The sequence below is a fragment of the Triturus cristatus genome, chromosome 11 (assembly GCF_964204655.1).
Source record: "Triturus cristatus chromosome 11, aTriCri1.1, whole genome shotgun sequence".
In the NCBI taxonomy this organism is placed as follows: Eukaryota; Metazoa; Chordata; class Amphibia; order Caudata; family Salamandridae; genus Triturus; species Triturus cristatus.
Window position 1 is genome coordinate 861,124,207 of NC_140594.1, and position 25,701 is coordinate 861,149,907.

A 25,701-nucleotide genomic window follows, 5' to 3' on the forward strand; every position below is an offset into this window, starting at 1 on the left:
GCTGCTGGATCTAAATGACTGGACTGTTATACAGTCATGTAGGTGTACATACAAGTTATTGAGACTAGGACTGGCTATCAGCAATGATGTACAGATCTATGAGCCAAACAGAGTGATATATGCTCTCATTAGATCATATTGCACTTTGCCAGGACCTCAATTCAACTGATCAAGAAGAAGAGGTTAAAGACGAGCCGCAAGACAATGAGAACTGAAGACTGCAGTGGACTTTTGGTGCGAAACCCTGACTGCACCAGTTTCGACAATCGTGACGGAGTGACTAATCCTGCAGCTGAACTACTACCAAGAGCCTCAGGTAAACTGCCAGCCCTTCACAAATTGCCAGCAATCTCCCTTGGAGTAGAGGTGCTACTCCAATGCAGTCCACAGGCACCAAACAAAGCAAATTCCAGTTCACCAATTTCCTGCTCCCCAGCCAGCCAAACAGAGGCCCTCCAGGAATAGGTACTTGGGCTTCTGAAGGTGAGTGGAAGGACACCAGGACCAACCGGAGCTGGACAGGACCAATACCCAGGGTAACGGACCCCTTGCTGCAGCCAAGGCCTGTTTAAGACCAGTCTAACAGCAATGAAACTGAGCAACCGTCTAGGGACGTCAGCACCAGAGAGACCCAGTTCCAGAGTGGCCCAGCAGTCCTCTTTCTTGCAGCCTCAAACTACGAGACCAACAACCGCAAGGCCCTAGGACGCACAGAGCTCAATCGACCTTTCGACTCTGCAATCAATATTTTAAAAAGTACCTACTTGATAACAATGTCCTGGGTATCAAAATTTAAATAAAAATATCACTTATTTTTCTGAATCCGTTTAGGATTTATTCGATTGTCTCTATCATTTATTGCCTCTGTGAGTACAACAAATGCTTAGCACTACCCTCTAATGCCTAAACTGCTCACCCACACTACCACAAAGAGAGCATTTAGTGTTATCATTTTTGCCTCTGTAAATAAATATGGGCAAACTGGACTCTTTACACAGTGTACCTCGTTTTGGTCCACTATATAAAAAGTCAGCATCCTACAGTAAACACTCAGTATAAATCATCTCGCTAGTATACAATCTTCAGGCCCTCACAGAAACAGACAGTTTCAATAGCATATATCCTTGCAGCACACAAGACGCGTTTAACTAGTACAAACCCTCACAATATATGACTTTTCACTAGTGCATATACTCACAGTACGCAAGAGAAGTCTCAAAAGAACATGCCTGCTGAATATTCAAGTCGTTTGACTAGAAAACTCACTCGCACGATAAAAGAGTTGCCAGCAATGCACTAGAATAACACAAAAAATGACCAATGCGTATCGAACCAGGTCACCCAAACACTATAGACTAGGCCCTCACTATGGTCCTCACTGACAGGATACACCGACACTAGGACTCAGTTACTTCATACACCACTTCAATATAACACACCATCCCAGAACGGAAACTTACAAAATGCATACAATTATTCTATAAATATTACATTACTAGTTCACAGCCTTAAAACATAAATGTGAAATTATCTAGTACTCTCACAAACTGGCTAGTATCCACGCTCACAATGTGCAAAAGGTATACCGCTAACACAAAAAGTACAAAAACCATCTCACTAGAAACAAAGCAATCACAAAAACCTTAGTGAGGGTTTTAGATCAGTGAAAAACCCTCAGAAATGCCCGGGTCTCTCAGAACCATCTCAAAGAAGTACATAATATACCAAGATTACTGAACATGCTCACAGTATAAAAGTTCTCAGTACTCTATCATACGGTATACAAGATCTATTTCTGTAATAACACAAACATTTAATACTAAACCTCAAAAAAAAACATTTTTAAAAACATGAGCGACGGGCAAGTATGCACAACTCAGAGCTCAAGAGAGCTCACTAATACATTCCCGAACAGTACACTTGAGTGGCTTGAGAGAACACATTATAGCAGCATCAAATCCTTAGCAAACATGTAGATAAGACAATACCTATGCTACTGGCTCATATCTCACATAATACAATGCAAGAGAATGTAATGTAATGTAAAAGGACACTTAATATAGCGCTCCTATCACTCCAAGGAGTATCTTGGCGCTCACCCAACCCAGATGGAAGGGTTGGAGGGAAAAGAGACAGCTTACACTTTACACTACACATTACACCAGTGCTCTGCAGGCAGCATCAGTCAGAGAGAACACCCAGGTTTTCAATGCTTTCCTAAACTGGGTTTCGTGGAACAATGATCGTAGGAAGGGCGGGAGCTTGTTCCAGGCCTTGGCGCCCAGCACAAAAAGGGATTTGCCACCTTTTGTTGCCAACTTAAATCTGGGGATTATAAGCAGATTCTGACCGGCAGACCTCAGGCAACGTGTCGGGTGATACCGTCTAAAACCATTACACAGGTACACATCAGTGAAGAATACCACAGTGATCGTAGTAGTGGACACACCCAAATGTCCACGCATTCACACTGTAAAATTTTCTCAAAGGACATATCAATATTTAAAAAAGGGGTTCAAGGCAGCAGTATGCAGTCTTGGTCACGAGCACAAGCAAACACATAGGTGTATTACACACAATGTATCTCAAGTACAATCCGCTTGTATAGAAAACAACTGTCGCCACCGGGCAGGAGCACATCTGCAAAGGTGTCCATACTTCATCTTACCTGGCTCTTTTCGAGCGGGTTTTTCAAACCTTCTGTCTCCCCTGGGTAAAAGGAAAAATTAAATGAGATCAGTTATTCAGCCCTCTACAAGCAGTGTGAGCTTTCACAGGTTGCCTATCAATTCCATCCAAGCAGGAACCAGGAGCCCATTATTCCTTCAGCAGAATGCGCACATTCTCAATGGGGAGAGCAGTCCACAATACATTTTGAAAAGTTCATAATGGCACGATCCTCCCTCCACGTGTGGTAAATATCTACCACAATTGCCCTCTAAGTATTAGGAAAACTGTGCAACTAGAGCAGCCTCTGACCGTTCACTTTCAGTACAATGGACTGCATCATGTGATTGATTTCTCAGGTCCCAAAGCTCCCTCCCAAAACACAGTCAGGGTGAAAGGACTCAAAAACTGATATTTCCAACCAATACTGTAGCAAATTTCACCCCAGTAGCTGCATATTAACAGGCTAAGACTTGAGCAAAATTACTTTGTTCCAAGCAGTATCTAAACTCTTACAGAACTGAGACAGTGGGGTCTTCATAACCACTTTCATCAATTGCTACATAATTCTATTACAGGATCGGAAGCTTCAGATTATTGCTTCTCTTTCTTTACTGGAAAATTTCAACAGCAAATGAAAACGTTCAAGTAAGTTATAAACTACAATTCCCATGATGCTATGTTGTCTAACCACCGTCTGTCCATATAAGTAGGATCCATTTACATATCGCGAGCCTCTTCTTTGCCGCTCGCAGCCACAGTTAAGTGCCTTTCCTTGTTGTGCTTACGTTACCTTGTTATTACATTGGTATATATTGTGCCATATATTGTACAACAGCGATTGCTGGCTGCGCCATACGATTCGTGAGCCAATGACCGCTCTCCTCATTTGCATTCCCCTGTTGGTTGCTTCCGTTATCTCCTGTGTGCAAACTTACCGACGTATGCAAACGGCGTTTGCTGCCTTTCCAGCATCTCCGCGGGGCTTTCCCCCATTGGGCCCGCAAGCATTTTTATTGTCATCAAGAGCCAGACGTGTGTAGTTGATTGAGATCGCCAAGGATTTCTGGCATTGCCTCACTCACCAGATTTCAATGATAGCGAAGTGCATTTTGGGTCAGTCCAACACGATACAAGACTGCAAATTCCAGTCACCTGAAAGACTACAGCGATTGGCATCTCCATCCGTCACTGTTTCGGATAATTCATTCTATGTGGGGCCCATGTATGATAGACCTGGTCTTCTCCAGACTGAGTAGCCAACTAGAGATTTTTATCAGCTGGAGGCCGGACCCCCTAGCGAGGGCCACAGATACTTTTTTGGAGGATTCGTCTGCAACTCTCAGTTGCGCGTTTCCTCTGTTCGTCCTTATTTCCAGGGTGGCGACTCAGATATCCCGTCAATCGGTGCAGTTGCTCATAGTCACCCCTCTGTTTAAATCACAGCCTTGGTTCCCGATGCTGTGGGAGCTGACGTGCAATTGTCCCCTCCTTCTTCCTTGGTCCCATACGATGCTCCAGGGCCCTCAGGGCGAGTTGCAGTCGCTAATACTGGCAGGGCAGCTGTCCCTGATGGGCTGGAGGCTTTCAGGCAACAGTGGACGTTGCCAGGAATTCCAGAAACTGCTTCAGGTTTCATTCAGCAAGCCTGGGCACCTTCCACCAGGAAGTGGTACTAGTCAGCATGGTGATGCTGGATGGGTTGGTGCCTTGTAGGAAGCTGGCTCTGTATATATTATTCCAAAATGAGGTATAGTGTGCACACAGTCCATTGGAACCCCAAAGGTAGGCAGAGGTAAAGTTAGATAGCACCTTACTCTCTATTTCTGGTAGTGTGGGCAAACAGTAAGGGTTTATCAGAGGGTAGTGTTAAGCAGTTGTTGTACACACTCAGGCAAGAAATTATGTCACACACTCAAAGACTGAACTTGGACTAATTTCTTTGTATCAAAATTATTATTTAGTTATTTTATTTCTAGAACCAAGCCAGACATGGTGCAGGTAAGTGAAATAATACTTTGCAAAATCTTATGCAGTGATTTACAGTTGAATACAGGTTCAAATGCAGTTGGTTGAATTACAGGTAAGTCGACAGTTCGAAATTACTTTTCAGTTACTTTACAGATTACCCTGCACGTTACTTCTTAGATTACTTTTTGAGTTACTTTTGCTAATCTGTGTGACATGCCTAGATATCTCAGACATTTCTTAGAAAAAGGTAAGTAATTCACTTTTAGTACATTTGCAGTTTTTCAATGTTTCATACAAACCAACTTCACACTTTAAAGAATTTTCCATGAAAAGCAGTCAATGCAGTCCTATGGCAGGAAATGAAGTTAACGGTTTGCTGGTAAGTATTCATTTGTGGGAGTTGGTATTCTGGGCTTAGAACCAGGGTTTCCCCAGGGTCGAGGATGCACTCAGAACACCCTCAGCTGCTCTAGGACAGCCGGGTGCAGAGTGCTGAGGCCCAATGTTATCCAATGGGGGATAAGGGGCCTCCGGATGGTGGCTGCTCACGACCAGGCCACAAGGTTGTGGGAGCAAAGCTCCTGGTGTTAGGCAAAAGGGGATCCGAGTTGGCACACAAGGTGCACCCGCAGCGGCGCAAGGGTGGCTGGGTGCTGCTTTGGAATCTGGCGCCCTGTTTTCAATAGGAATTGCCAGATTTGGATTTTGGTTGAAAGCTCAGTCCAGAAAGACTTCCATGAGGAACCAACAGCTGGGCAGGTAAGTTGGAGGGTTCGGGACATAGGTGCACCTCTGGTTCTCTTCTCCAGGGCGCAGGGCAGCTAGATGCATGGCTGTCTTTTGAGGTCAGATTTCACCTTACCGGGCCACTCACGGTTGTGGGGGTCTCCATGCAGAGGCTGCAGGTGACGTCGGGGAGTCCTGAAGGAGCCAACCTATGGTGGACTCTGATGCTGGGGGACCTCGCTGGGACCAGTGGGCCAGCCGGATTCGGGCTGCAGGCACCGGGTGCAGTGGTGGTTCCTGGCGTTTGGTCTTCGTTCTCCATTCTCAGCAGGATCGGAGTCTTTCTTTGCTGTTTCTTTACAACAGAGCAGCTATTTACAGGAGATCCAGTCTTTGTTTAAGGCAGTCAGTCCGTCCATGGGTTCTGGAGGTCACTGGCTGCAGGACAAGGTGGTTTTTGGCATAGAATCTCTGGAAATTGCAGTCGAGCCAGTAGGGCTGGGGACTAGTCAGTTCTCTGCTGTCTCCTCTGCTGGGAGTCTTGCTATGTCCTCCTTCGTAGGTTGCGGAAATATGTCTTCTTGGTTCAGGGATGCCCCCTAAATACAGTATTTAGGGGGGCATTTTAGGGGTCTCTAAGTCAGTAGCTAATGGGCTACTGACCTTAGGGTGACTACACCCTTGGTGTGCTCACACCATGTGGGGGAGTGGGCACAATCCCTAATACTGATTGGAGAGTGCCTGCCATCTACAAGATGGCGGGCACTGAAGAGTGGACCTCGCCTCCCCCACCTGAGGGGTGGGGTTGGCAGAGGTGGGCACACCTTCTGGGCTGCTCTAATTTTTCCCGCCTGTCTTTCCGTCGCAAAGAAGGGGGAGGGGGAGACAGGCAGGGGGGCTGCTCCTGATAGCAGGAGAGGCTGGGGGTCACGTTACAAAGGCTGCAAGGCATTTGAAGATCCCCTGCCACAGATGTCTCTTCCTGGCATGGGGGAGGTGTGAACACCTCTCCCCAGGAAAGGCTTTGTTTCTGGGCTCAGGGAGCGAAGGTTCCCACCCTAGGGGTCCAAAAACCTGTCTCGTGGTGGCAGGCTGGTGTGTACCAGTCAGGGAACCCACCAGAGGCTTGTCGTTTTTTCAGGGGGCATCTCTAAGATGTCCTCTGTGTGCATTTTTCATTAAATCCCACACTGGCATCAGTGTGGGTTTAATGTGCTGAGCAGCATGATACCATACATTTCAGCTTTCAGTGTAGCCATTGTGGTGCTGTGGAGTTTGTAATGACAAACTCCCAGCACCATATACTCTTAATGGCAGCACTGCACTTGCAATGTCTAAGAATGGGCTTAGACGCACTGTAGGGGTACAGGGCTCATGCACCTGTACCCTCACCACTGGTATAGGGCACCCAGCTAGAGGGGTGACTGATCTATGCCAGGGCATTGGGTTGTAGGCATGGCACACAGGGATGTGTGCCATGTTGACTCTTCACTTTGTTCTGCACCAAGACACACAGCCTGCAAAAAAAGGAGGTGGTGGTGGGTATATATATATATATATACACATATACATATATATTGAATATGCTACTTACCAGTATGCATCTGTTCTTGGCATGTAGGGCTGCTGACATTCATATCTGTGCATAGATCGCCGCCTAGTGTTGGGTCCGGATGATTGCACATTGTTGTCCTGGAAGAGTCTTCGAAGTATCCTTAGATGGGTGACTCCTCCCCTGGACCACAGTGCGCATGGGCATCCTCTCCATCCCCAGATTGTTTTTCGCCATTGTGGCAGTGAAGGAGTAGATACAGGAAGTGATGACCATGCTATACAGTAATTCTGAGAGCTGCAGCTGCGACAGGCGCCGGGGAGGAGGGTGGGCGATATGAATGTCAGCAGCCCTACATGCCAAGAACAGATGCATACTGGTAAGTAGCATATTCAGTTCGAGGCATGTGGGCTGCTGAATTCATATCTGTGCATAGAATACACAGCAGTACCTCCTATTAGCGGCGGCTACCCGTGCCAGCTGCAGCAGTCTGAAAAAGAGTTTTGAGAACAGCCTGTCCTACAGCTGCCTGCTGTTTTGAGTGTACATCTACACAGTAGTGTTTTATAAATGTATGTATAGTGGACCATGTGGCTGCTCTACATATTTCTTGTAAAGGAATGTTTCCCAGGAAAGCCATGGAGGCCCCTAACTTCCGTGTTGAGTGGGCTCGTGGTGGAATCGTTAATGTGCGTTTAGCTTTTTGATAACAAATTTGGATACATTTAACGATCCATCTGGCTATACCTGCTTTGGAAATGGCGTTGCCTTTGTGTTGTGGAGAGAAGGCAACAAAGAGTTGTTTAGTCTTCCTAAAGTTTTTAGTTCTGTCAATATAGTACATGAGGGCCCTCTTTACATCTAGTGTGTGGAGCATCCTCTCAGCGACATTTTGTGGGTTTTGAAAGAAAACAGGCAGTTCGATGGTTTGGTTCATGTGGAACTGCGATATTACTTTAGGCATGAATTTGGGGTTGGTACGCAGTACGACCCGGTTTACGTGAACTTGTATAAATGGCTCTTGAATGGTTAGTGCCTGGAGTTCACTAACTCTTCTTAAGGAAGTGATGGCAACCAGGAAAGCCACTTTCCAGGTAAGGAATTGAATCTCACAAGAATGGAGAGGTTCAAAGGGTGGACCCATTAGTCTGGTGAGGACCAAGTTGAGGTTCCACACCGGTGCTGGGGGGGTGCCTTGGGGGAATCACCCGTTTAAGTCCTTCCAAGAAGGCTTTGATGGCAGGCACTCTGAATAAAGAGAGGTGCTGCCTGTTTTGGAGATAGGCTGCTATTGCGGTTAAATGGACACGTATTGAGGTGTATGCCAGATTGCATCGGTATAGGTGTAATAGATAGCAGATTATGCTCTGAATAGATGCGTCTAGCGGGTTAATGTCATTGTTGTTGCAATAAATGACAAACCTCTTCCATTTGGCTGCATAGCAAGCTCTGGTAGTGGGTCTCCTAGCTTCCTTAATGATTTCCATACAGTCAGGTGGCAGGTTTAGGTAGCCAAACTCTAGGACTTCAGGAGCCAGATTGCCAGGTTCAGCTGTTGCGGATCTGGGTGTTGAATTTCTCCATGGTTCTGCGTCAAAAGCGCGGGTTTGATCCGCAGCCTTTGATGCGGCACCACGGAAAGTTCCAGAAAGGTGGTGTACCATGGCTGGCGTGCCCATGTTGGAGCAACCAGGATGAGTGTCAGTGAGTGCTGTCGCAGTTTGAGTGCCACCAGTGGTATCAACGGCGCTGGGGGAAAAGCGTACGCAAATCTGCCGGACCAGTTCATCCATATCGCATTGCCCTGCGACTGTGGATGTGGGAACCTGGCGGCAAAGCTTTGGCATTTTGCGTTTTCCCTTGTGGCGAATAGGTCTATCTCTGGATGACCCCACTGCTGGAAGTACGGTTGGAGTACTGATGGGTGTAACTCCCACTCGTGCATCTGGTGGCTGTGTCTGCTGAGCAGATCCGCCATCTGGTTGTCCTTGCCGGGGAGGTGTTCCGCCATGAGGAATATGTTCCTCTGAATGGCCCACTTCCACATGCTCTGAGCCAGATGAGACAACTGTGGAGAGTATGTTCCTCCCTGCTTCTGTATGTAGTACATGGCAGTCATGTTGTCCGTCCGGATCAACACGACCTTGTTGCACAGGTGTACTTTGAATGCTTTTATTGCCAGGAAGATTGCCATCAGTTCCAGAAGGTTGATGTGCATCTTTTGTTGTGTAGTCCATAGTCCCTGCACTGTGTAGTTGAGTACATGAGCTCCCCATCCCTGGAGAGACGCGTCCGCTGTCAGTATTATTTGTGGGACAGGCTCTTGGAACGGTCGGCCCTTGCAAAGGTTTTGTGGATTCCACCAATGCAGAGAGTTGTATGCCCGACCGCTCACCAACACTAGGTCTTTCAACTGTCCTTGAGCCTGATTCCACTGACGTGCTAAGCACTCCTGAAGCGGGCGCATATGTAGTCTCGCGTGTGGGACTATGAAGATGCAGGAGGCCATCATGCCTATCAACTGCATGAACACTCGCGCCGGAAGGGAGTGTTGAGGTTTGAATTTTGAGATCAGCAGTTGCATGCTGTTGATTCTCACTAAAGTTGGCTGAGCTGTGGCAGCCAGAGTGTTGATTGTCGCGCCTAAGTACTGTTGTACGTGCGCAGGTTGGAGACTTGATTTTGGGTAATTTAGTGAGAATCCCAGATCGTGAAGAAGGTGAATGGTGTGGGACATGTGGGTGGCACATTGTTGTGCTGATTTGGCCTGAACTAGCCAGTCGTCCAAATAAGGGAAGACGTGAATATTTTGTCTTCGCAGATGCGCGGCCACTGTCGCCAGGCACTTGGTAAAGACCCTGGGCGCTGTTGTTACTCCGAAGGGGAGAACTTTGAACTGATAGTGATTCCCCTGAATGGTGAATCTGAGGTATTTCCTGTGTGAAGGGTGTATTGGTATGTGGAGGTATGCATCCTTCAGGTCTAGTGTAGCTAGGAAATCCCCCTGAGTGAGTAGTGGGAGAACCTGTTGGAGGGTGAGCATATGGAAATGCTCCGACAGTATATATAGGTTTAGGGGTCGCAGGTCTAGGATAGGTCGGAGCGAGCCGTCCTTTTTTGGGATCAAGAAGTACAGAGAGTACACTCCTGTGCCCTGCTGGGCGGTGGGCACTACTTCTATAGCCCCTTTTGCGAGCATAGCAAGCACTTCTTGCTGGAGTAAATGTAAGTGTTCGACTGACATAGGACGGTGTTTTGGTGGTATATTGGGTGGAGTGGAAGTTAGTTCCAGACAGTACCCATGTTGAATGATGTCCCTGACCCACCTGTCCGTGGTGATGTTCTTCCATGCGGGCAGGAACAGCTGGAGTCGTCCCCGGACAGGTGTTAAGTGGTCGGGGGGTAGGGAGAGGGCGTCACTGTTTGTTTTTTGGGGAGGACCTGGTGTTGCCATATCCACGTCCCCTGCCCTTGGCGCTGGATCCACGATATCCACCCCTGTTGTTTTTGTCGTAGGTGGTTTGTGTGCCACCTTTGGCATACTGTTGTTGTGACCCCTGGCCCCTTGACGTTCCCCTATTTCCAGTGCGACGAAAGGAGCCACTAAGAAATTGTTGGGTTTGTAGCGCCCCTATAGATTTGGCGGTATCTGTGTCTTTTTTTATTTTCTCTAGGGTAGTGTCAACGTCTGGGCCAAATAAAAATTCCGTGTTAACCGGTAAGTTGAGGATATTGTTTTGGATCTCGGGTTTGAAGCCTGAGATGCGTAACCAGGCATGGCGTCGTAACAGGACACTAGTGTTTATTGCCCTGGCCGCTGTGTCAGCTGCGTCTAGGGCGCATTTTATGGACGCATTAGTGAGCAGTTTTCCTTCTCGAATGAGGAGCTCCGCTGACTCTTTATACTCCTCTGGTAGGTGTTGGAGAAGTGACTCTAGCGTGTCATAATGTGACCTGTCATAACGTGCCAGGAGTGCTTGTGTATTGGCAATGCGCAGGATATTGGCTGCTTGCGCTGCCACACGTTTGCCAGATGTTTCAAGGACCTTTGACTCTTTGTCTGGGGGAGGAGCATCACCAGTTGTCTGTGAGTGGGCTCTTTTGCGAGCATTGGCAACCACCATAGAGTCTAATGGCAACTGACCCCTAATGTATTTAGGGTCACCAGGTGCAGGCTTATATTTCTTTTCAATCCTGGGGTTTAAGACTCTGGCTCTTGTGGTGTCTTTGAAAATGTCTTTGGCAGGCTTCAGAACCCCTTTAAGCATGGGCAGAGTCTTGACAGTTCTTTCCGAAGATGCGAAAGTGTCAAGCAGGAAGTCCTCCTCAATGGCGTCAGAGTGCAGTTCCACCCCATGATGAGCAGCAGCCCGTTCGATAAGGGCATTAAATGCGGCCGTGTCCTCTGTAGGAGAAGTTTTAATATTGTAGAGTTGCGCATCCTGAGCATGTGGCGTGACACTTGGGTCTGTGGGGTCATCCCATGCCTGATCAGGATCCTGTGTTTCATCGGGATCTGCGTCCCCGGGGTAGATGGTATCGTCCCCACCATATTCCTGCATTGGGTCCGATTCAGAAGGGGTAGGAGAAAAGGACTGCGGAGCTAGTTGGAGGGGATGGAAGTGTTCTTGTAGCACTGGTTCCTGCTCCGCCGGTAGCTTGCATTTAAGAGGAATTTTGTATGGCACCTCTTCCCTGACTGGTGTGATCTTGCGCTTGTGGAGCATGAGCCTGCCAGTGTCGGCGTCGATAAACTGTGGCCCTGAAGGGTCGTGTTCTGTTAGGCCAGAGGTGGTGGACTGTGTGTGGAGGACACGTGTCCGAATTTGAAAGAGTTTCGGTGCCGATGTCGGTGGCAGCCCAAAGGTAATGTTGGTGGGCTCCGAGTGCACTGTACCGGGTGAGGTAGTGTAGGGACCCGAGGTAGAGTGGAGGGCTACCTGGTCCCGGATACGTTGGAGAGATGCAGAGACCTGCTGCACAGCAAACTGAGATGGTGGTTTGGTGGGCATCTTGGTAGTAGGTGTGGAGGCCGACCCCGACTTTTTTGTTGGAAGGGGGTCACTGGCTTGAAGGGATGCATCGATAGTCAACGTAGTCGAGGACTTCTTCGGCATCGGTGCTTTAGGCGTCGACGTAGCCGAGGCGGCCATTTTGACTGCCGAGGCGACGGGCTTCGGTGTCGGCGCCGAAGGTGTCGGTGCCTTGTGGTGCACGAGGGCGCGCTTCTGTGCGTCGACCGCGTCTGCTGCGGTGAGCTCGGCGCCGAAGTCTTTTTGTACGCGTTCGGAGCAGACGACTTTCTTCGGCGCCGGGGCAGTGGACTGTTTCGACGCCTTTGATCAGACCACCACCAGTTTCGCTTTCGATTTTGAAGGGACTGGAGCGATGGATGTTTTTGGGTTTAACAACCCGGTCGTCTTGGGTAATATTGGCTCCTGCATAGTGTTCAGTGCCGGGCCGGAAGGCGGGGCCGAGGAACCATGGATTAGGTCTTGGGTAAGGCCCGAAGGCGATCCCTCGACCGGAGCCTGACGACTAATTTCAGCCTCCGTTTCGACGGATTGGCCTAACTCCTCGGGAGAGCTGTCTTCTTCAGCCCCATAGGCTTCGTCGATGTCCCCTACCTCGTCGACGGCTTCTTCATGTCGAAAGAGCTCTTCGTCATCGTCGTCCGATCGGGAACCATGCTCCGAAGCAGGGCTAGATAGTATTTCTTCCACGCTCTCGGCGTCCTCGTCGCTGAATATGTTGGTGGGTGCGGGCGCTGCCTGCTGTGCCTCGAGCCTCTCTGCCCGTCGGTTCCGTAGAGTTTTCTTGGATCGGAACCGCGCGCAGGCCATGCATTTTGATTCGTCGTGATCCGGCGAGAGACATTTGTTACAGACCGGGTGGACGTCGATGTGAGGGTACTTGGCGTGGCACAACGGACACCTCTTGAACGGAGTTCTCGATTCCATCGTCGATGGAGCGTCGAAGTTTGAACCAATTCGATTTGAAATTTTGAAAAGGGTGTGGAGCACTAGAACTAGTAGTCGACACCGAACGGTAACTATACCGACGAAAACTATAGGCCTTTTGGCCTAAAACTAAGTATTCCGAAGTTGAGCTAAGATAGTTGCATCCGAACCCAATGGCGGAAAAAAACAATCTGGGGATGGAGAGGATGCCCATGCGCACTGTGGTCCAGGGGAGGAGTCACCCATCTCAGGATACTTCGAAGACTCTTCCAGGACAACAATGTGCAATCATCCGGACCCAACACTAGGCGGCGATCTATGCACAGATATGAATTCAGCAGCCCACATGCCTCGAACACATATATACACACATACACATACATATACACTGGGCCTCTAAGGGTGGCACAATAGCCCCTAGCGGTCTTACCTGGTCACAGTGCCCTGGGTACCTGTGGTACCATTTACCAGGGGCTGACCTGTGGCCAGAGATGCCAATTGGGTTAGGTTTGGGGAAAGAACACAGGCCCTGGGGACCTGATTGGCAGGGACCCAGGCCACGTCAAGTCAAAGCATCAGTAGTCTGGCAAAAAGAGGGGGGGGGGGGGGGGGGTGGGGTGGTACTGAAACAGAAACCCAGCCTCCACCATTCCTGTAACGGCATGAGGATCCTGTGGTGGCAGAGTCATCTCAAGTGTTGTTAATTGTTTCCATGCAAAGAAAGGCTTGCAATATGTAAATAGGTCCTACTTATATGGACTGAGAGACAGTGATTGGTGGTTAGACAACATAGCATCATGGGAAATGTAGTTTAACTTGTTTGAACATTTTTCATTGACTGCTGAAATTTTCCAGTAAAGAATGAAGCAATAATTCTTGCCTCCTTGTCCTTAAGAGAACTGAAAATTCTTGGTGCGAATTCAAGCAAATTTTTTATTTCTGCAGCCATCTTGATGTTATAAAAAGTATTTAAAAAGTATTTTCTTCCAAGTAAAGCCAATAGCCTACTTCCCTTCTATGTAAGGGGTGTCACAAAATACTGCTCTTTAGAAAGCTGTGATTTTGGATGGGGAAAACATTTGTGCTCTTACACAGTACTCCATTTTGTTAATTACCTTTCCTCCCAACTCTGTGATCTGTGCATTTCACGTATTCCTCGACCAAAACTGGATTCAACTTCATCAAAACTTCTTTGGTAAAAACCGCCCTCTCCTCGACCTCTTCCTGAAAAATTAAGAGTGAAAATTACAAGCGGTGACCTACTCTCCTATGATTTTCATTATGAACAAAAAGGAACAAACATTTGAATATGAATTAATAAAGTGAATGTGAGGAACATTCAGCAACTCCTACTTTATGTGGGCCTCGAATTCCTGACTTAATGCAACGAAGAGTGATCATCAGTTCCTCTGTGGGCAGACAGTAATTTAACTTCTGGTTATTAACCAAGGATGGTGGCTGTATCATTGCTAATTATTACTTATCACAGCTGAACAGCCTCCTCCTGATATATTGTTTGTATCCTGTAGTCTTCTACATGCTGTCCGTGTGAAATAATTCTTGAAGAAGGTAAGCATTGAGTGCGTGCATCATCCATCCTGGTTAATACCCATCACAGGTACAACTGTGGAGTAAGGTCATACTTCGAAAACCAGGATATAGTTACCTTAATTGTGCCTCTGTTACTCTTATCCCATATATTTTCCCTTTATGAACTTGTGGACTTTTGCATGTAAGAAATGCGTTACTTACCTGTAACTGCAGTTATCCAGTATTGGTATCTTTCATAGATTCACATGCCTGAATCATTCCCCGTCGTCGGGATGGGAGTCCCCGGTACATAAATAAAGTAATGTCCCATTAGACATACAGAGTAATAGGCCATTAGTAACATATCCTGGTCCTCTTGTAATAAGGACGAAACTCTAGAGAGCAACCAATCAGCCGCCACCAACCTCTGGAACCTTCCTGGAAGGAGCTCTAGTCCCTCAGATTTTCGTAAACACAGTGCTAAATAGAGGAACAACTAAGAGTACTAGGCGAGTCCTTCCAAGGAAGGCGGGTGTTTGCATGTGAATCTATGAAAGATACCAATACTGGATAACTGCAGTTTCAGGTAAGTAACGCATTTCTTATCCAGTATTAGGGTATCTTTCATAGATTCACATGCCTGAATCAGAGTAGAAAGCAATGATAAGCACATTTCCTTTTGCATAAAGAACATGAAACACTGGTTAACAAATACATACATATCTATGTATATACAAATGCATACATTACAACATTAAAAAGCAAAGCAATAAGTTGTAAGTGTAGCAAAAGGTATAAAAGTGATAAGGAAATGTGCGTATAAAAATAAGAGAAAGGTTGGTGGGAAGGAAGGAAGGAAGGCTCATCTTTATCGAAATAGATGGCGCAACACCGCCTGTCCCACTGCAGCATCCTTTGTGAGTTCTGTATCCAAACAGTAATGTTTGGTAAATGTATACGGCGTCTTCCATGTTGCCGCTCTGCAAATCTCCGTGATGGGCACACCTGCAAACAGTGCCATAGAAGTAGAGACTGCCCTAGTGGAATGGGCACGTATCCGTGATTGTAAAGGCTGACCAGCCTGCTGGTGACAGAAGACAATAGCAGCAGAGATCCATCTGGAAATGCTTGCTTTGTGAGAGGGGAACCCTTCCTGGGTAAGCTGTAGGCCACAAAAAGTTGGTTGGATTTGCGGACAGTTTTTGTTCTGTCAAGGTAGAATTTAAGGCAACGTTTTAAATCCAGAGAATGTAGATCTCTTTCTGCTGCTGTTTGAGGATTTGGAAAGAAAGTTTAAGACAATAGGCTCATTTAGGTGGAAATCCGATGCTACTTTCGGAATAAATTTTAGATTAGTCCGAAGAATTACTCTGTCATTTTTGATTTGTAGAAAGGGATCTTGTATCGTGAAAGCGTTGAAGGTCACTAATTCGCCTTGCGGATGCAAGGGCTAAAAGGGGCACAGTCTTCAAAGATAAGAACTTGAGGTCAGCTCTGTGTATCGGTTCAAAAGGGTGCTTCATCAGCTGAGCAAGTACTGTGTTTAGTTGCCATGTTGGGGGCCGCGACTTTACAGGAGGGAAAGTCCGAAACAGACCTTTGAGAAACTGTTTTATTAATTGCTGCCAGGTGAACTTCGATGGAAGTGTGGGCGAGGCCTGAAGTAGCCAAATGAAGGAGATATGGTAATATCTCTTCTGGAGAAGACGTGAAAGGATGCACCTTAGCCGACCTGCACCAGATACAGAACCTCTTCCATTTAAAGGAATAAGTCCTGTTTGTGCTATCTGCTCGAGCATGGGATAGGACAGCCCTGCATTCCGGAGGAATGTTCAAATCTTGAAACTCAGGAGCCAGGCCGATAATCTGAGAAATGCTGGGTCTAGGTGCTGGACTTGTCCCTGATTCATTGTGAGGAGGGATGGAAACCGCGGCAATGGAATTGGTGTTTGCAGGGAGAGGAGATGAAGCTCCGTGAACCAATGTTGGCGAGGCCATTCTGGGTCTATTAGAATCAGCGTGCAAGGTTCTGCCTTCATCTTCCTGAGGATCCTGGGGATCAGTGGAATCCGCGGAATCGGCAGAAATGCGTAGGCGAATACGCCGAACCATGCAATTGAAAATGCATTCCCCAGAGATCCCTGTTGGGGATGCCAGCTTGTGAAGTGTTGGCATTTGGCGTTTTGCCGCGTGGCGAAGAGATCCAACGGGGGTACGCCTCACAGAGAGAAGATGCTGTCTAGAGTGTGTTGGTTTAACTCCCACTCGTGGCAGGTGGTCTGCATTCTGCTCAATGAATCTGCCAACGCATTGTCTTTTCCTGGAACATACTCCGCTTGTAGAGAAACTTTGTTCCGAAGAGACCAGCTCCAGATTTTTTACGATTCTTGAGAGAGTGAGAGCGAACGAGTCCCTCCCTGCTTGTTCAGGTAGTGCATTGTTGTAGTATTGTCCGTCCGAACAAGCACTTGTGCACCTTTTATTCTGGGAAGGAACGCCAGGAGGGCTAGGTAGACAGCCCTGAGTTCTAGGAGGTTTGTGTGTAGTCTCCGCTCGGGAGGCGACCACTTCCCGCTGATCCGTAGCTCCTGCAGGAAGGCTCCCGAACCTTCTAGAGACGCATACGTGGTTATAACCTGAGGAGATGCTTGAGCCAGGAAGGATAGGCCTCGAGACAGATTGTGTGGCTGAATCCACCAGTTGAGAGCGGCGACCATCTGAGGAGTCACCTGTATGGTGTCGAAGGATCCGCTGACTTGAATCCGTTGTGTGGAGAGAGCCTCTTGAAGAGGACGCATGCGGAGACGACAGTATGGAACCAGGAGCATACAGGAAGATATTCCGGGCAGGGATTTGAAGAGGCACACTGAAAGAGACTTTCTTGTGCGCACGCGTTCTGCCAATCGTAGGAGTCTTTGTTGCCGCTCCTGCGATGGATAAGCTTTTTTCAGAACCATATCTAGGACAGCTCCCAGAAATGTTGTCCGCTGAGAAGGCTGTAAAACTGACTTGTCCGGATTGAGGGTAAGACCTAATTTTCTGAAAAGCCATAGAGAGGCTTTGGAAGACCTTCTCGCGCTGTCATGAGAGGGTGCTTTGACGAGCCAGTCGTCGAGAAATGGAAAGATTTGGTGATGCTGTTGAGTGAGAAATGCTGCCACTGGCCAAAGGCATTTGGTGAAGATGAGTGGGGCTGACTTGAGCCCGAAAGGCATGACCCGGAATTGGTAATGTCTGCCCGCTACAGCGAACCTCAGAAACTTTATGTGCCTTCTGTGGATCGGAATATGAAAGTAAGCATCCTGGAGGTCCAAGGATGCCATGTAGTCATTCGCATTGAGAAGTTGTAGGACTTCCTGGATAGTGACCATGTGAAATGATGGTTTCTTCAAGTATCAAGGATCAGTCTCCATTTCTTTTCCTTTTTTCGCACCAAGAAGAACCGGGAGTAAAAACCTTGTCCTTTTTGATTGACAGGTACCCGTTCTATAGCACCCTTCCGGAGCATCGCTGATATTTCCATGAATAAGAGGTGCAGATGCTTGTGATTCATAGGTTGAGGGGGCATTGGCGGTGGGGTGTGGACGAATTCCAGGGTATGTCCGAACTGTACCATTTGAAGAACCCAACGATCCGTCGTGATTTGACTCCAATTGTGAAGATAATGGGAAATTTTTCCTCCCACTCTGGAAGGAGGAAAAGAAAAAGACTGGCGGTAGAGAGGAGTCATTGACGTTGCGCGGAATCCTTCTGCCGTCCGTCTTTTCTGCGAAAAGAAGACTTGTTGTATGAAGTCTGCGGTTGCTGCCTGTGCTGAAACTGCAGCCTGTATTGGTTAGAGGAGGAATATGAAGACCTATATTGTTGGTAGCCTCCTCTAGTAGAGTATTTTCCTCTACCCCTTGAGCCACAAAAATTGGTGTTCTTATATTGAAGGGTACCCAGGGCTCTGGCCGTATCTGTGTCATTTTTAATACCTTGGAGGGCCTCATCAATATGGGTACCAAAAAGGAGTTGTCCATCATAAGGCATATCAAGGATTTTGATTTGAATTTCAGGTCGGAAAGAAGTTGCCTTAAGCCAACCTTGGCGCCTCAGAACTGCTGCCCCAGCCAGTTGGCAGAAACCAGTTGATGCGATGTCCATAGCACAGTCTATGATTTCAGAGGCCGACCTTTCGCCTTCCAGACGCAGCTTTTTGATTCGTCCTTAGAGTCTTGCGGCATGGACTCCAAATATGGTGCAATATCTGACCACATTTGTCTGTTGTAGCGTCCTAATAGAGCCAGTGAGTTGGACGCTCATACTGTAAGCGCTGACAGAGGAAAACTGTTTCCCGATATTGTCTAAGTGCCTGCCCTCTTTATCCAGAGGAGCTGAAAGTGGGGCAGAAGGGTTTTTTGACCTGCGTTGCGCTGCCTGAGTAATTACTGAATCAGGTTTTGGATGCCCAATGAGACAGGCTGGAGCATCGTCTGGAGCCCTGTATTTCTTGTCCAATCGTGGCAGAACTGGAGGAACTGTAGAGGGATTTTGCATGATCTTGATGCCCTGATCCCAAATGTAGTCTATGATGGGCATAGACCTGACAGACTTTTTAAAAGGTTCCTTGAAATCGTAAAGGAAACAGTCTTGTTAATGAGACGGCATTGGTAGTTTGAATCGTTGGGCGGCTCTCTCCAGGAGATTATAGAAACCTCCTATATCCTCCGGAGGAGAGTCCACCGGAGGAGGTAAAGGCGATGCGGGAAGAGGGATAACGTAGTCGTCCCATTCATCATGTTGAAACTGCGTATCTTGAAGCTCCCCCTCTTCCTGTCCGTCATCCTCATCGCCCGTGGATTGAAGGGGTGGCACCGGCACCTCAACAGGAATAGGAGGTGGAGGTGGGATGTGCACTCTCTGTGGCGGTGAAAACGCTGGAGCAGAAGACAGCACAGAGGTAGGAAACCTTTTTTTGTAGTCAGAGATCATAAATTGTAGGTCAGAGACCAAGGCTGAAGGCAGACAAACCATCTGCGGTTGTCGCTGATGAGTGTCCTCATGATAATAGTCCTGCTCATCCATGTTCTGATCGTCATAATCAGAATCTTCCTGATGCTGAACATTAAGTTCGGAGGGACTTCTTGCAGCACTAAACATGCTGTCATCCGAATCCTCCTCCTCATCCAACAGGTGTGAGGGTGGCAAAGGCTGAACCCTACTGGGTGACGTAAGAGAAGGCGACAGCCTCAGTTTCGTAATTTTATGATGAAATAATGCACTTTTTAGTCCTGATGTAGGCGTCGTCGACGAGGCCGTCGGTATAGACGTAGTTGTCGAGGAGTCGTCGACGATTGTAACAGACGCTGCCGTCGACGAGGGACTGTCGTCGACACGGTCGACAGGATATGTGTCGTCGTTATAACCATAGTCGACGAAGATGCACTCGTCGAGCGAGTCGTCGACGCTGCCGTCGATATCTTGATCGTCGAAGTCAAAGGGATACGTGCCGTCGACGAAGACATCGTCATCGTCAAAACGCCGACGAGACTGACAAGGTCGAACTCGTCATCGTCGACGAAGTCACTCCAATGGCAATCTGTGGAGATTTTGTCGCCAATACCATAGTCGACGAGGTGGTCATCGACGGGGCGGTCATCGACGGGGCTGAGGAAGGCTTTTTGAAAGTGTGTTTCACCCTCGGCGGTTGAGTTAGAGGGTCTGGAGCTGGCTTCTTCGACCCTGGAAGGGGAGAAGACTCTTTTGCAGGCAAATCTTTAAGCTTTGGCACCTCTGAAGACTGTTTTTGCGTCTTCTTTTGAGGTTGTTCATAGAATTACTAGGAGAAACTTCTCTGGGCCTTTTCTGAGGAGTTTTGGAATTAGATTTCGATGTTTCACTCCCCTCAGAGGACAAGGGGTCTTCTTTGTCCTTAAGTCTCTGCAGCCAAGTCAAAAGCCTTCCCTCACGATCTTTTAAAGTTTTCGGAGAAAAAGTCAGACATACCTTACAGTCCTTGGGAGAATTATGTGGATAGACACAGTAAAGGCAGTCCTTGTGTTGGTCATCGACGTTCAATCCCTTCCTTTTACAAGTCTCACAGGGCCTAAAAAGGCCATTTTTTGGGGTATCCGCCATGAAGACAGTAAAGACTCCACTCAGATAGAAAAATATCAGAAGAAAATACCTGAAATCCAAAGATTTTGAAAGAACCTGAGCAGAGCTCAGGGGAGACTCCCTTAGCACGACGTGCGGTAGAAAATCTGAGAGACTAGAGCTCCTTCCAGGAAGGTTTCAGAGGGTGGTGGTGGCTGATTAGTTGCTCTCTAGAGTTTGTTCCTTATTACAAAAGGACCAGGATATGTTACTAATGTGAGGCCTTTGGCCTATTACTCTAAGTCTAATGGGACATTACTTTATTTATGTACTGGGGACTCCCATCCCGACGACTGGGGAATGACTCAGGCATGTGAATCTATGAAAGATACCCTAATACTGGATAACCATGGAAAGATCTCAACCATTCAAAGGCATAACCACAGATTCCTGCCTCCTCCAGACGATTTTAAAGGATCTAGTGGGATACAGTGTCGAACGTGGCACTGAGATCTAACAGGATCAGTGCCGCGGTGTTACCCGCATCTATAACGGTTCGCAGATGTTCGGTCACAGCAAGGAGCGCTGTCTCCGTACTGTGCCCTGGGCGGAAACCGTTCTGCGTGGGATCCAGGATGCCGTTGGTATTTAAAAACGCTGTAAGGTTGGTATTAATGTGTGCCTCAGCGATTTTAGCTGCCCACGGTAGAAGAGAGATTGGGCGGAAATTTTCTAGTTTTGCTGGATCCAGCGACGGCTTTTTGAGAAGGGGGACTACCATTGCCTGTTTCCATTGCCTCCGAACCGTTGATGGGGAGAAGGAGATATTAATCAACTGGCACAGAGGCACCGAGACCACAGACAGATTTTGAAAACTGGTTCGGCTTGAGAGCGTCTGCAGGGGAGCCAGATTTAATTTTGCTGCAGAGCAGACGGAGCTCATCCTGATCAACATGAGGAAAAGCCGTAGGAGTGTGAACGGTAGGGGGCCTGGGTACAGGGCTGAGACAGACAAGGGCCAGAGGAAAGGACTTTTATATAGTCTCCACTTTTTTTTCTCCAAAAAAGGTGGCAAGATCCTCACAGTGCTGTTTAGCGCGTGATCAAAGAGGCTGTAGGGGTTTTCCTGAGTTTAACATCATTAAGTATTTTTAAAATGCACTTGGTTGGATTGCTACTAGACTGAATTTCCTTAGCAAAGTAAGCAGCACGCTCCGCTTGTGTGGCCCTAAGATACCTTTTGATGGCAGTCTGATAGCATCTCTTAGCAGGCAGATCATAATCCCTTCTCCAAGCCCGTTCCAGTTTTTTACATGCTTTACGCATAACAGCCAGTCTGTCGGAATACCAAGGGTTGGCGTGAGAGGTGCGGCACTTGGACCAATTGGCCGGAATAAGAGAGTCCAGTGCTTGGAGAATCCAGTCGCAAAAGATTTTGTATGCAGTATCTGGATCCGTAGGTAACTTGGGTTATTCTAGAGCAAAAAGAGCGTGAAATTGCTCGAGGTTCAATTTACCCCAAGGGTGCTTATATAAGGATTTCTAAGCACCTTTACTTTGTGGCGTGGGTAGGGCCGGGGACTAGTTGATTTAATTGACAGGCTGCAAGGTCTGCATAGAAGCTGCTGATTTCTATCTCTGTAAGATCATCAAAATGTAAATTCAGGTCCCCAAAAATAGTGAAGTTAGCGGATCTCATTGCCATAGCACTGGTGACCTTAATATGTGCAGATTTAAACTCCTTGGCAGGTCCAGGAGGGCGATAAACCAGCAGTCCTGATATAGTGTAATTAGCACATGAAGAAATCGCAAAGCGTGCGCATTCGCAGCCAGCTACAGGCTCTTTAACAAACGTGCAGCCGTAACAAGATTTAAAAATGGCCTCGATACCCCCCGCCTCTTGACATCCTATTTAAGTTCGCAATACTATAACCTGGTGGGCGCACTAAGCCTGGACTAAGCCTGGCTCCGCAACCATATATTAGGAGAGCCAGGTTTCTGTCAAAAAGAAAACATCAGGCGATTCATCCTGTATTAGGCCATATACATTGGTATAGTGTTTGGCCAGAGACCGGCAGTTGAGACTCAGAATTTTTATGGAAATCCTGGGTGACGGCGCAGAGGGCGAGGGAGACTGTTTAGTAAAAGAATTAAAACCACAGCGAATACAGCAACAAGGTCCTTCTAAAGAGGTTAACAGCTGACGACATGGGCTTACCCCAGTGTTAACAGCCCATAGCTTCTTCCTCGAATAAGCGCGCACACCCCCAACAAGACCATCTCTGGCGACATACAGGCGCTGACAGGCGCAGGCGGGCTTGCTTTTGGCGCGCCGCCCTTGCGTTTGCTCCATCAGTCCCAAAAATAGGCAAGCTCGTTGAGGAGTCTCAAGATACTGGAGTGTCACCCGACCAAAGATGGCGATTGCAAATTGAATGCAGGAAGTGATGGGAATCGCGAGAGATACCCACAGACTGACCTAGCCCTTCCCAGACAATCAGCACAACAGCTGCGGTGGACCGAGGAGCGCCGGTTCAGAGGAGCAAGTTAAGAACATATAAATCACATTATACCAATAAAAATGTAACAGTAGTGAAGTGGTGAAACGCTAGAATCACACAACCCAAGTTACACAAGTTCAATATGGACACACAGTACATCTGATTGTTAGCAGGTAGAAAAGAAGCGTGACAGCATCTCAGGCAGACAGCTGACTCTAGTTTAATGTCCGCCAGTCATCACGTTACTAGACTGCTTAGTTAGTCCTCGTTCCACGTTTGGTTTGTTCAGCTCCTTTGACTCATGAGAAAGATCTTGCAGATGTGCATCTGAATCCCTGTCTACCCAAGAGATGTAAACATCACTTTTTCTGCAGAACATGTGAGCAGGTTACAGTTCCTTGCTAATGTGGGGTAACACATACAGAGACATTTGTTCTTGTATTGGTTCTAGTAAAGGATTCCCTAGAGACAATCAGTATTCGCAAGTTCACTGAAGACAAATGCAGTAAAGCATAGCAACCCAGTACCAAATTTGGCATGGTCAGTCTGGCACTACCAGAATCCACATGCACACATGGAAACCCCGATTTTCAGGAAATTGGCCAAAAACAGGGGAGTCATAGGATAGGTGTACAGCAATGCCCCTGTTAATCCCATCATTACTGGGTTATCACACAAGGAAACCGCATTTGCAGATTCGAGGAGAAATGACTGCATCAGTAACAAGTTGCTTCCATCTTTAGGGGAGAGGATGTGGTCTGACAGCTAGACTGTCAACTCTGGAGCTGGTGAGCCTCGGGTTCGACTTCACATCCTGTGATTCTGGCCAAATCACTTAATCTCCCTGTGCCTACCAAAAAAAAAACAAATGAACGGGTCCTTGTGTAACGTAACAGGTGCTCATGTAAAGCGTTCCAATACCTTCGGGTCGCAAAAAAAAAAAAAAAAATCTATTGAAGATGGCCTCATGAATTCTTGGGGAATCTAACACTTCAGCGACGCATAGAGGAACTTCCTCAGGGTGTCTGTCTGGTGTTGTCTATCCATGCAATATGGGAGACGAGCTGGAACAATTTCTGTAGCAGAGATCGCTTCCCACAAAGCTACTGCCAGCCAGCAGAGGAGGCTTGGTGCTCCTTATTTCCAGATGTGAAAAAAAGAGTTGTGGTGATATTCGTGCACATCGCTTTGTCATTCACTAGGAGGGGTTGTACTAGGTCTTCCTGCTCAGAGTGTTTGCCTCCTGGTTCTCAGCGGTCATTACTTAAGAGTCTTAAGAAGTCCACAAAATCTGTAGTGGCCTGCACCTGGACAAACATGTAGGATTGGTTGATCACTGTCATCGTTAGTCAATTAGGGAAAAGAACAGATGCCAAATATTACTCTTTGGACTCATTGTGGTAAGGGGGCTAGGCTCTGTAAAGTGTGGCATTAGACAGCCTTTATGGGACAACCTTCAATACCTCAAATATCACCCTCATAATACGGCTCCAGCATTTTTCTCTTTTTTCTTAACATTCCTCATAGGTAATCATACTCCCATCCAGAGTGTCTGATGTTTTGTTTTCCACTCTTAGTAAGGAAGGAATGTCTGTTGCAGGAATGTTGCCAAGTTTGTCTCACACCCTCCCACCTCCCCCATAGATGACAACCCCATCCCCCTGATGATGTTGGATCAAGAGGCTTTGTAGTGGCTCCACATTGTCCTCCAAGAAGATAATACTATCGGCGCAGGAGTGAAATGTGGCAGTTTGACTAATTTCTTTGCAGTGGTTGCATTGCAAGGCCTCTGTAGCCATCTCTCTGATGAACAGATCCTTTCTGTGTCCTCAGAGGGAGTCTCAATAGTGTCCCGTTCGTGTAAGATATTATTCTTTGCTACATCAAATCAAGTGTGTCATGCATTTTCCCCTTGGAGGCCTTTAACAACCTAACTTTAGATAAAACAATTAGACCGCACTCAACAGCCAAAAGCAAAGCAGTGTCAAACAAATGCTCTAGAGAAGTAATGCATTCAGTGTTTAGGAAAATCACTCCTTTAGACCCTGCATGACTTTAACAGTGAGTTTCCCCAGGTTGTATGGGGTGTCAGCTTCCCCAAAGGCTCCGTACATGTTGCCAAAAACAGTCCATCCAAATCAAGTCTCCAGTTTTAACCATAAGACAGGCATCAGAGATAAGCCTCTAGTGGTTGCCACAGCACTGTCCAGACAATCTGTTGCTCTATCCCCGATCGCTGGGAGCTCCTACCAATCCCTAGCTGCAATAAAGTGTCTGTACAGGCTTCTCAATCAAGGGGCAGGTCCAACAACTCAAGAAAAGCTCCCACGTATCCTTATCTCCCTCGACCGACCTTTTCTTCCACCATCATGTTCTGGTGGTGGTAATTCACATGACGATGGGACTTACTGTTTCTATACATGCCTTGGGGTCTCTCAGGAGTGAAAATTCTGGTCTCTGAAAACTTGTATATAGATTAGGAAAGGGAAGCAGTAGATATATTAACCACTACCCAGAGTGCTACTCTCCTCCACATCTTTGGGCAAGCCTGCACCAAAGCCAGCAGTTCGTCAACCATTCTGCGTGATCAAGGCTTCAATCTCTACTCTGGGGCAGAGAAGGAAAAAATTGGTAGGAACCTCATGCATATCCCCCGACTAAGCGGACATTCAGGAGGCAATGCAGACCAAGCTCTTGACATTTCTTATTCTTATTA

General features: G+C 47.4%; 1 protein-coding gene across 3 annotated transcripts in view; it reads right to left on the reverse strand.

Moving 5' to 3' along the window:
- The window catches only part of GIGYF2 (GRB10 interacting GYF protein 2), a 1,663,629-nt gene that overhangs the window by 1,309,120 nt on the left and 328,808 nt on the right, over positions 1–25,701 (reverse strand). For all 3 annotated transcript variants that reach the window (XM_085634698.1, XM_085634699.1, XM_085634697.1), the window contains exons 6-7: positions 13,992–14,100; positions 2,669–2,709 (exon numbers count right to left, since the gene is read on the reverse strand). In XM_085634698.1, coding sequence (XP_085490824.1) covers positions 2,669–2,709; positions 13,992–14,100 — 150 coding nt within the window. The remainder of the gene's footprint in view (positions 1–2,668; positions 2,710–13,991; positions 14,101–25,701) is intronic.